Genomic DNA, 11,582 nt, shown 5'->3' with positions numbered 1-11,582 from the left:
TCTTTGGAAATGTCAGTAGAAAAATCTATAGGAATTTCTATTGATTATAAGACTCTGTGGATATGTTTTTAAGTTCTTAAGATGTTTTATAAATGTATGTATGTTCTCTTGACTCTGTTATAAACCAATATTTCCTTTAAGTTAAACAGAAAGTTTTCAGCTGCAAAATCCCCCACTGTCCAGTTCCCTTCTCTCATTTCTGATATGCTTTCTGTCTATCCTTTGTTGCTGCTGTAGCCACTCTGTTGCCCCCCCTTTTTTTTCTGTCTCCACAGTTTAGTTCTATCTGTTTAGTCTATTTACTTATAATCCTGTCTTAATCAATGGGCCTCCTTGGAGTAGCAATGGTCCCCATTTCTTTGGGAGTGGGAAACCAACATTCAGGGGAATCATTGTTCCCTCCGATGTGCCACTTCAGATCAGTTTTGTGGCTCTGAAATCGATCTATATGATCTGATGCAACACCATGCAACTGAAAGTCCTCTGAGCAGAGGTTTTAAAAATCCTGAACCACCATGAAATTCTTTGTCCCTGACTCTTTCTAACTAAACCATGGGAGGCTTCTAACCAAGAGCTCCAGATTTGAAAAGTCTGGTCGAAGCTAGACAATGGAGTCCTGGTTCTTGGCTATCCCATAAACATCAAGAGTGTCATACTTGGCAGTTGGAGACTTGAAGAATCAGGATGGCATAGTAATGAAAATTAACTATTGCTTCATTCTGGATTCTAAGACACACATAACTACCCCACAACGGTTAGAATCAACTCTGAGTTTTCCCATGTTAAACAACACTTTAAAAGTCCTTTGTCCAGCCCACTCCCAAGACTTGTAGCCAGTACAATTTGCGCATTTCAAAGGCACTTTGAAGTTTGCACCTTCTCAATCTCTATCTCCCTGCCATCTCCCACGAAAGGAAGGCACCATCATAAACAGTCATAAAAAATTGTTTTTTGTGGGGTTTTCGGTCTATGTGGTCATGTTCTAGAAGATTTTATTCCTGACGTTTCGCCAACATCTGTGGCTGGCACAGATGCTGGCGAAACATCAGGAAGAAAACCTTCTAGAACATGGCCACATAGACCAAAAACCCCACAAAAAATCATGGATGCCGGCCATGACAGCCTTCTACTCCACAGTCATAAAAAAACCAAATTTCCTGCTGCAGCCATCTGCTCCAATCTACCTTCTGATATCTATAACTGAATTTCTATCGACATGACAAAGGATTACAAATCCCATCTGATGTGAGAGTTATGGGCTATACAGACTTGCATCAAAGGCCAGCATGGGGTCAGAGTGGGGAGCGTGGTGTCTGCACGACACATGCCCAGACTCCGTAGCCATGCCGGAGTGATGCTGCATGCCCCGCCACATGGTGAGTGGTGTCACGGCACTCCTCTAGCACTGCGTCCAGATGACACAGTGCCAAAGGAATGCCGAAAAGCCGTGGTGCCAGCAGCTATTGAGCCCTTTCCATGGCACTTTCTGCAGCTCCTTTTTGCACCACGGAAAGGCCAGACCGAGGCCACAGCGCATGGTTGCCGCAGCCCCAATCTGGCAAAGAAAGAGGCAACTGCAGATTAAGATTAGGACAATGTACCAGCCAGTCACATTGGGATACTTTGAATCTTTTCTTGATTTAGCTGAAATGATTTACTCTGTAATTTATACTTTCTATCTGTGCCTGACGGACAAAATGGCTCATCATGTAACATATATCCTTTTGCTATAGAACCTCCTTGTTTAGAATAAAACTTTTCCTGTCACACTCACATTGCTTCTTTCACATACATGCCTTAGCTCAACAAGATCTAGCTCTTCCCCAAAAGTGGGAAGAGGAAAAGGGAAGCATCTCTGCACGGAAGGGTCAGGGAATCCCCAGTAATATCCCAGTGCATTGCCAAAGAGGAAGGCACATTATCAGATGGCAGCAAGGGGTCCCATACAGCTCAGGTAGGAGAAGAGAGGGAGATCCAGAGAACTTTCATAGGCCCTCCGAAAGTCATTCATCCCAATTTATACAGTAACATCAGTGTAGATTGACAAGTGACTTTACAAACTCCTACGAGTAAGGATAGAGCCAATAAACAGAAAGATTTATCTGTATTGCAGGGAAGGCTTGGGGAACAGAGAGTGCAACAACAACAACAACAACAACAACAACAACAACATCGAATGGCATACATTCCCCATCCTATATGTTTGGTTTGAAATTGGGCTTCTTCCAAATATGCCCTCAGCAGTAAACTTCTTGAGAATGATTATAGTTCTCTCTCAGATATCGAAAGCTTAGGGAAGGGGTGGGGGGAAGAACTAAGCAGGGGAAGTAAAGTACCAAAGGAACTAAAAGTTTGAGCAGTTGCACAGTGACATATATATTGAATGGAAGGTGGTGCTTCTGCCAAAACACTTGCTCAGCTCTAGAAGGCTCCAGAAATGCACAACATGGGTGACCCATTTGTGTGACTGACAGAGACCATGAAGAAGAATTACATTATGCTGAGTAGGCCCTGGTTGAGAGATGTTAACAGGCTTGAAAATGTTTAAATGCCTTAGTGTTTGGGTGGTTGTGATGAAGAAGAAGAAAAAGAAAGATACTGAACTTTCAATTGTTGGGTAGAACATGGTTCTCAAAATTTAGTCTTCTAGACGTTTGACGCATTAGCTCCCCAAACACCAGGCCATGCTGTCTGGGACTATGGGAATTGAAGTCGAAAACATCTGGAGGCACAGAATAGTCCTCCAGATGTTCTGGATTAATAATTCCCACAGTTTCCAGCCAGTATGGCCAGTGCTCATGAATTCTTGGAGCTGAAGTCCCAAACATCTGGAAGACCACAGTGTGAGAACCACTGGTTAGAAATCAGATTTTCAGCAGGTCAGGTGTAAATTGTCATTTTAGTTCCGCTTCCTGAAATTCCTTTTCCACACAACACTTAAAGGAACAGGACCTCAGTCCCTTCTTCTTGTGGCCACTCAATGTAGCATAGAATTAGAAAAGAAACAATCTTCTTTGAAACAAACATCAACTATCTCTGAAAGTGTTGGGGGGAAAAAGACATCTGTCTCTAATGTTCCAGGGGAAGCATCTCGTGACCTTAAAAATTAGCATTGAAATGAAGGACAAATCCATACCCACACTGGTATCTCATCTAAGTCTTCAGGTGGAACTGGTAGAAGGCTTTGTTTATCTCTTTATTCATTTTATTTCATGTAAATGCCACCTTTCACCAAGAGTGGGACCCAAGACAGCTTCCAGAAATAGTAAATTAAAAACATTTACAATAAAATGTAAAAATAATTAAAATCATCATATAAAACACATTAAAATCATTTTTAATATAACCAAAAGTTTAAAAGATACATCAGACATCCCCAATAAAAAGCCTCCCCATTTATACATTAAACACCCTCATATACCTGAAGATCCAGGTGTGTAGATGGTTTTGTCTGTCTGGATGAAGAGGTAGCCACTTTGGAAGGAGACCAGAACAACCTTCTCAAGAGTGAATTGAGGGCAAGTAGCCTGGACAACCACATACTGGTTTTTCTTGGAATCCTTCTGAAGATCTTTTGCAGGAACCTGTATGGAAAAACCAGGAACTAGAGAATCAACTAGCCTTTTCCATCAGAGTAAACATTACCACAGACCTTATGTAGTGGAAACCTCAATGGTGAACACTACAGTCAACAAAAACTAACCCTTTCTCTGAGGTTACGCAATGCAAGATGTTGTTTCTCTCCTCCTTGCTCAAATAATGTAGGGTTCAGTTAGGCAATTTGGATCCTATCTGGGTTCCTTCTGTAGCAATCTGAACCCAGTCCAGTCCATCATTCATAGGTTGTGTTTGTATAGTAACTGGGTTTTCCTCCCCAGACACACTTATTGGTGGCTCAGTGGATAAGATAGACTGTTTACTGCAAAATTGGCAGTTTGGCAGTTTGAGGCCCAAGTGCCATGTGAATGAGTGAACTCTCTTCACTAGTATCAGCTTCTGCCAGCCTAGCAGTTCGAAAGCATGTAAAAATGCAAGTAGATAAATAGGTACAACTTCAGTGGGAAGGTAACAGAATTCAGTGCAGTCATGCTGGCCACATGATCACAGAGTTGTCTTTGACAACGCTGGCTCTTCAGCTTAATAATGGAAATGAGCACTGCCCCCTACAGCTGGACACGAATTGACAACCTTATCAAAGGGGAATATTTTACATTTTATATGTATATAGACTGACTAACTTACTTTTAAGCCCACATTTAACTTTTTCATAGCTTCATTGCATTTAGTTTGTTACTCAGTAAAGAGGCTGTAAAACTAAAGGTAAACAGATGCAACCAGGGTGATTGTAGCAGTCCTGGTGCTGCTAAGGAGCACTCTTTCTGTGAGTCAAAAGAACCTGAGAACACTGTCTTTGTATTCTCTGCTTCTTTATCTTTTTCTGTTTGATATCAATAAAGTATAACGTGTACTCTCAGTGATTTAGGCTACTGCCACAATGCTGAGTTAATGACAGAATGCTACTTCTAGTTCCCAAACATATCACTTGCCCAATCCTGCTTGTCCATCCCTAATCCTAGAGCAAACTACTCAGCTTTAGCATGAGAGGAGGAAAGGGCATTGCAGATGGAGTGTACTGAAGTGCTCTTTTGACCATCACCACCCTGCCATTTGCTTCTATCAAGCTTGCTTGCATGCATCCTCAAGAAATGTACAGTATTGTACTAAACACTAAATTAGTCTCTTCTGGAACCTCTAGTAATTTGGTGTGTGCACAGTTCTGCTAAACTGAGGTTGACTACACTGCGTATTCACTTTTCGTTCCCCACTCAAAGAAATATATCTCAGGAGACCTCAAAAACGATGCTATGCATGTCCTACTGTATTGTTCAATGAAGGAATGAACTCCCAGATAAGTGTACTGTATATCAGACTGCAGACTGACTTTTCACATGCACAGGGTGGCACTGTCTATAACCACCACCCCATACCCACCTTTATGAAAGGAGTCACCATCATGCCATTGTCCCGGTTCAAGGTAGCTTTGATCTGATACAAAGTGTTCCTCTTCTGTGGGAAATCATGGACAGAGATGGTCACCTCTGTGGCAACGTTGAGTCCATGAGCCTCCACCACAATTTGCTCTTCACTCTCTACCCATAGGACACTAGGGACAACCATGGAGTAGCTACAAAAGAAAAAAAAAGTTGGTTTGCAGGAGTTAAATGGGAGAGTACATCTCCATGCTGCACCTCTGGAGTCTCTTGCTTTGGAAAAGTCAAGGAACAAATGGTTTCAATGCAGTATTAAAGGCATATAAATTCAAACTCAGTTGCCTACCACTTCCACCTACTTTTCCTTACATTCCTATGTACTTTGCTGCTTTCCTTCTGTCACATCAACACTGATCTCTTTGTCTTCTAGGGGCATGGGTGAGAATCACACCGTTCTTCTAATGTTGAATTGCAACTCCCACAAGCCCCAGCTTGTATAAACAATGCTGTGAGCTAAAGTCTCAGAACACCTAGAACACTGTTTTAGTAGCTGCCTCCAGGCCAGCTTTCCTGTCTTTAAATTTTCTAATGCTTCTCCTCCTTCCACAGGGCCTGTGAAAATGTTTAACCTCAGCAGCCTAACTGACCACTATCCCCTCACTCAAGGACCATGGCATTCATTGGGCATCATTAGAGGAATGCAAAGGGTTCTGGCTGCACAGAGTGAAAGCCCTGGGGGGGGGGTGAATACCTGATGAGGCCATGCCAGAAAGGGGGGGTGGGCAGTTTGCTGGCTTGTCTGCCTGTCTGTCCAGCTCCCCAGGTCTTTCCAGGCCTGGCCATGCCAGTGGGCAAATCAAGCAGAAGGAGAGGGGATCAGGCCGTCTGCCCATTCAGGTCCATGGATTGTTCCAGGTCTGGCCAGGTGAGTGGGCAAGGCAGAGGAAAGGAAAGCAACAGGCCATCTACTATCTCGCCAAGCTCAGATTCCCACATCTTTCTCCAAGTGGGCAGGCAAGGCAGAGGGATGGCTGTTCATTGCTGCTCACCACACCGGGTGACACCAACCCTAGTGATGCCATTGATACTATTGTGTGTGCATACTTTGACATTTCCTGTGATGTTCATTTTGAGCTATTAAGAATGACAGCACATGTTCCAAGACAGTTGTATTGCTATTCAGAGAAGCAGGCTATGTCCTCCCATGATATGAATCAATCATACCCTCCACTGTCTTTGGCAGGAACAGTCACAATTAAGTTTATGTCCTAGTACTTTTTCAGCAGCTTTTAAAACGTCCCAATTTCTCTTGCCTCCTTTCCCCCTTGGTCCTCAGCTTACTTCAACTGTTGCAGACTGAATTCAAAGAGCAAGAGTAGTTTGCACTCAGTTAAGTCTTGGGAGGGAAGACAAGAGGAGGCAGAATCCTGTTTTTCCCAGTAGACTCAAACAAAAGCAAAGTGCTGCAACTTCTCCTAGCTTACGTGTTCCTCCCCATTAATAATATTTGCTACCTTGTCCAGACTCTGGAGTTGCTTCACCACACCTGTCCCAGTTTTCTTCTGTGAAACGTTGGAGGATACAGTCAACTGGCTGAGTATACCTTAGTATGTCAACAGCTCAAACTAAGGTGGCTGGCTTGAACTTCTGGTTCCTCTCAACACAGTGCTACAGTTTGGTGATGTTAATATGACCATGGAAGCACACATACACCAGAACTAGTTAGATTGCATTCTTATTTATACTTGACTTGTTAAGAAAAGCTTTGAGTGCTTTTGATGACCACACATGTTCTTTGCAAAACAACTGGACAGCTTTGCCCTTATGGGAATACAATCGTTATGATCACAAAATGAAATTCAAGCCCACAAGGTAATTCAGTTTTTTAAAAAATTTCTACCAAGTTCATTGGTCGAAGAAGTAAAGACATGTGTCAGGTATATGTGTCAAGAAGACAGCTGGAGAGGATGATGGCTTGTCTTGCATACATGCATACATGCTGTTTTGCCTGTATATTGAGATGATGTATATAAACAGCTCTGAACACTGGTAGCTGATATTGATATTTGCATGAATTTGGTTCATTTTGATTATTGCACAAAGCTTTGTGGTCATCTTATTACTGGTGTGATATTTTATTTATTTGAAGTGTGTTTATATTTTAACCTTTATGGAATGGAAGCCTCTTTGGAAGGACATTTCCATATACAAGAGAATTATAAATATTTTGATCAAATTAACTCAAATGCTGCAAAAAGCAAACTATTTTATTAACTAATTGTGAGAAATGTGCCCAAGTCAAAGGATAGTACTGTTTTTGACATGCTAAAATTCCACTCTGAGAGAAGAAGGAAAAAAGGAACATACTTCTTTGGATAATTAAAGATATTTATGGGGGGGTTGGAATGATATATCTGCCTTGTAGCCTTTCAACAGCTCCTCTAGAGGCTAAGCAGTGTCAGCCTTGATTAGTAGTTGGATGGGAGACTGCTGACAAATACTAGGTGCTGCAGGGTATATTTTAGAGAAGGAACTGGTGAAATCACAACTGAGTATTCCCTGCCTAAGAAAACCCTACAAAATTTATGGAATTACCATAAATCGACAAGCAACCTGAAGGCAATTTTGCACAGAGAGAGAGAGAGAGACATGAGACTGGATGCAGTCAACTGAGACATTTGATGGCATTAATTACATGAATTTATTCAAGGGATATTATTTTACAAAAGGAAACAACATTACTTCTTTTAAATTAAATGTGATATTTGATCAGTTGAGCATAATAAATCTACAAGATTATTTGTTTTAATTTTTTTGCTGTTTCAGTAATTTTTTTAGTGAGTTTCTCAAGAGAGAAACGGTTGCTTTCACAAGCTTCTCAAGGCCTTATTATTATTATTATTATTATTATTATTATTATTATTATTCCACCAAATACCCTAAATTTGCTCCAACCATATTAAAATTGACTCAAGCACAACTATCAGTAATTATGTTTATTGCACTTACAACTTCTGCCTCAGCTTTTCATCTCTCTGCCTCACATACCTGTATAACCAACCCACTGTCCTTCTAACTCCTCATTTGAACTCAACTTGAATTCCATGCCAACTGGCAGAATAGGGTTTTTTGATTTATTGTTTTAATCTGGTCAGAAACCACACTATCTCCCAAAGGCATACTTTGCCTGACACGGTTTCTCTGCTACGTTCTCTCCCACCTCCCTGATAAAAGGCCACATGAATTCCCATTCCACCAGTTTCCTCCTCAGAACTCCCACATATTGTTCACTGCGTCGGCAGTGCAGCTTCCTACTGAGTAAGCATGGAAATCACCATACAGGCATCAAAATCTAAAACTATCAGGGCCACATTTTAAATAAAAGCTACTACAGTGAAACACTAATACAAACTCTAAGCATTATCAGGCCTTATGTCTAAACAATATAACACATTGTTTCCAATTACATGCTGCACAAATGGAGAAATTGTCTGATAAAACCTAGCCAAAGTGAAGTCTAAAAAAACCTGATCCAGTGGTGTTCTAACTTTTAAATGACTTTGTACTCTTTCTGCCTAGGGTTGCAAGAGTGAAAGCAGGAGACAGCGCTTGTTACTTTAATAGTTGTGTAGAATAGGAATTTCGGCAAATGTTACTTGTAATCTGGCTACATTACAAGCAATACCTGCCAGTTCCCTCTTCTACCCGTTTTCTTGTCAAGTTTCATTCTGGCAAGCCTCTTTCCACCTAAAAATTGGCATAGGTCCTCATCAAACTTACCTTGTCTGTGCTCTCAAGTTTCAGATCACCTTCCTGAACCATTTCTAAGCAAATGCTGGAGCACCCACTACCCATCTACATAATCCCTGTCTCTATAATGGTGAGTTGAAATTCATCTGACCAAGCCTTAACCTAGGACCACTCTTGGGCCATATAATAAAAATATATTAAATTAAACAATAAATTTGAATTAAAAAATAAAATAAATTTAAAACGTTGTCTTCTTCTGCACTATAGAAATAAAGCAGTTTGGCACCACATTAACTGCCATGACTCAATGCTGTGGAATTCAGGGAGCTGTAGTTTTGTGAGACATTTAGCCTTCTCTGTCTGGTGCCCCACTAAACTACAAATTCTAGGATTCCAGAGCACTGAGCCATGGTAATTAAAGTGGTGCCAAAATGATTTGTTTCTGAAATGCAGATGCAGCCAATAACTTCCATGAACAGGTCAGTGAATGACAGAAGGCCTTGTGCTGCTCTTTGCCTGCTTTTCTCTCTCTTGTAGTCCTTTGCACCAGCCAGTGTTATTCTGGTTGCAGGCAACAAAAAAGATTTTAGGTTTGGACTCCGTTTTAGTTCCCTCTAAAACTTCCTCTAAAGCAGCATTTACATCCTAGTCTAGTTTTACTTCCACTCCCTAACTGTTGGTTTTGGAGTGGGCTATTCTTGATTTACTCTGAAAATGACTTGTTCTATTTGTAAAAAATCCCTGAAGCCATGTCTGCATCACTTTGCAATGTGCACAGATAGGACCCAGAGCTTTCCAGTTATTCCTGAGTTGCATGTAGGGGTAGTCAGAATGTGCCCTGACATTTCATTTACACCGTATCCTCATCCCATGAGAGCTCAAATTCTCTGGTGGTATCTAAGGATTACAGCTAAGATAACTATGGGCCCAAACAGACAGACCAAAATAAAGCTGCTTCAGGTCACTTTGGAGATATGCTGTTTAAATGACACATGCATCTTAAGAGGCCCAAAGCTGTGCGAAAGCTGCTCTCCAATCCTTAGGACTAGAGCATGGCTTTGGTGTGCCTTCTGGCCTCTTAGGACGCATGCATCATTTAAACAGCATACCTCCAAAGTGACCTGAAGCAGCTTTATTTTGCCCTGTCTGTTTGGGCCCTATGTGTCAGATGTACATTCAGTCAGTCATACACACAGAGAGAGGCCACCTTAACTGACTGTAGCTTTTCAGCACATGTACATACAGCAAAATAAATTATGCCAATTTACATGATGCCAACATTATTAGTCATGCAGGGACCTCATTTTAAAAGGCAGCCACATGCTGGGGACAGGGGAGTCTGTCCTTCAATGCCTTTCCTTAGAACGTTCTGGAGATTGGCTAGTTTCAAAAGATAGTATGGAGATTATTGCACTTCCAAAAATCTCAACTGTTCCCAGACTTAATTCACCACCAGTATCACTGGCCAGTGCATCCCAGGTCCCAGGCCCGCTTTTGAGGACATTTTTCCAAGATGGGAGCTTGCTGTCTTGGGAGCTTGTCAATTGGAAAAGTGGCCTCCAAAGCAGGCATCAGCAGTGAATTAAGTCTGAAAATGCCCGGTAGTAACCTGCAATCCAACTATATCCCATTAGGGAGCAGGTTTTTTTTTTTTTTTTTTTGGAAGTTTGATAATCTCTATAGAAAGGTTAGGTGGACCAGCAGCCAGTAGAGTTCATATATCATTACATGGCTTCTACATTCTTGTTGATGTTGTTCTTGTCTTGTATAAATAATGCTCTCTATGTCAGAAATTCAGAGCTAGCCAGTTAGACATTAATATAGCTCATGTTAAATAACTGACAGTTTAAAAAACAATACATCTTACATTCAAATTATTTCACTTTTTTGTTACATCTTAATCACAGTTAGTGGGAAAAAGATGTGATTTGGAGTTTCTGCCTCAGATACCATATCTGAGGAAAGCCACAATCTTTGAAGCAGCCTCAAACCACCTCTAGAAGAACAAGACTCCTAAACTTGGTGGATCTTCACAATGTGCTACCATTGAGAAGAAGCAAGAAAGGGGAATGCTCCTTCTTATTTAGCACATGACCTGGAAATGTTGAGGATGGGCTGCTGAATTTCATCATGTACTTACAGTTGGCTGTGGGACGAAGTCGGGAAACAGACCAGGAGGGCAGCCACCAGATAGAGAAGGGAGCCCTCCATCATGAACTGGAGGGTCAGGCAGCAGGGAAAGCTCCAACCCCAGCATTTATTATGAGAGCCCGTTACCAAGCCAAGCCCCTTTGCAATAGTTTAATGTTTAATCAGCAGATAGGGAGGAGTTTGAGCAACTGGTAATTTCAGAAGGAGGTATCAAGACTGCAAAACATAAAGAATGCTTTCTCTTTTATTTTTTAAAGCCTCAGCCAATCAGTAATATAAGGGCTGCAGTGGCTTCACGGTTAAGATGCCAGTTCTGATGACCAGAAAATCAAAGGGTTGACAGTTTGAGGCCCGAGTGCCGCATGATTGCGTGAGCTCCCACCACTAGTCCCAGCTTCCACCAACCTTGCAATTCGAAAGCATGCAAATGCAAACCCCCTCTGAAGAAACCTGCCAAGAAAACCTCATGATAGGTTCACCTGAAGGTTGCCATAAACTGGAAATGACTTCAAGGCACATAACAACAACAAAAGACAGCTTTTGGCATATGATTATAAAGGTGTAATTGAAATGCCAAGTGAAATGATCCATTTGTTTAATAGGAAAAATAAACAGGTTCCAGTAAAAAGCCAAGAAAATATCTGAAGAGCTACATGTTGTTAAACTTCGTAAAATAACACAATGGAATGA

General features: G+C 41.4%; 1 protein-coding gene across 1 annotated transcript in view; it reads right to left on the bottom strand.

Moving 5' to 3' along the window:
- Positions 1 to 11,038, bottom strand: part of C3 (complement C3) — a 54,927-nt gene extending 43,889 nt beyond the window's left edge. Inside the window, exons 1-3 of the mRNA XM_042450300.1 lie at positions 10,882 to 11,038; positions 4,993 to 5,185; positions 3,422 to 3,584 (exon numbers count right to left, since the gene is read on the bottom strand). Of these exons, the coding sequence (XP_042306234.1) occupies positions 3,422 to 3,584; positions 4,993 to 5,185; positions 10,882 to 10,955 (430 nt within the window). The 5' untranslated portion in view covers positions 10,956 to 11,038. The remainder of the gene's footprint in view (positions 1 to 3,421; positions 3,585 to 4,992; positions 5,186 to 10,881) is intronic.
- Between the last annotated feature and the right edge of the window lie 544 nt (positions 11,039 to 11,582).

The sequence above is a fragment of the Sceloporus undulatus genome, chromosome 2 (genome assembly GCF_019175285.1).
Source record: "Sceloporus undulatus isolate JIND9_A2432 ecotype Alabama chromosome 2, SceUnd_v1.1, whole genome shotgun sequence".
Taxonomy (NCBI): Eukaryota; Metazoa; Chordata; class Lepidosauria; order Squamata; family Phrynosomatidae; genus Sceloporus; species Sceloporus undulatus.
The sequence above is the reverse complement of the archived record's forward strand: the minus strand, read 5'-3'. Positions and strand labels throughout refer to the sequence as shown.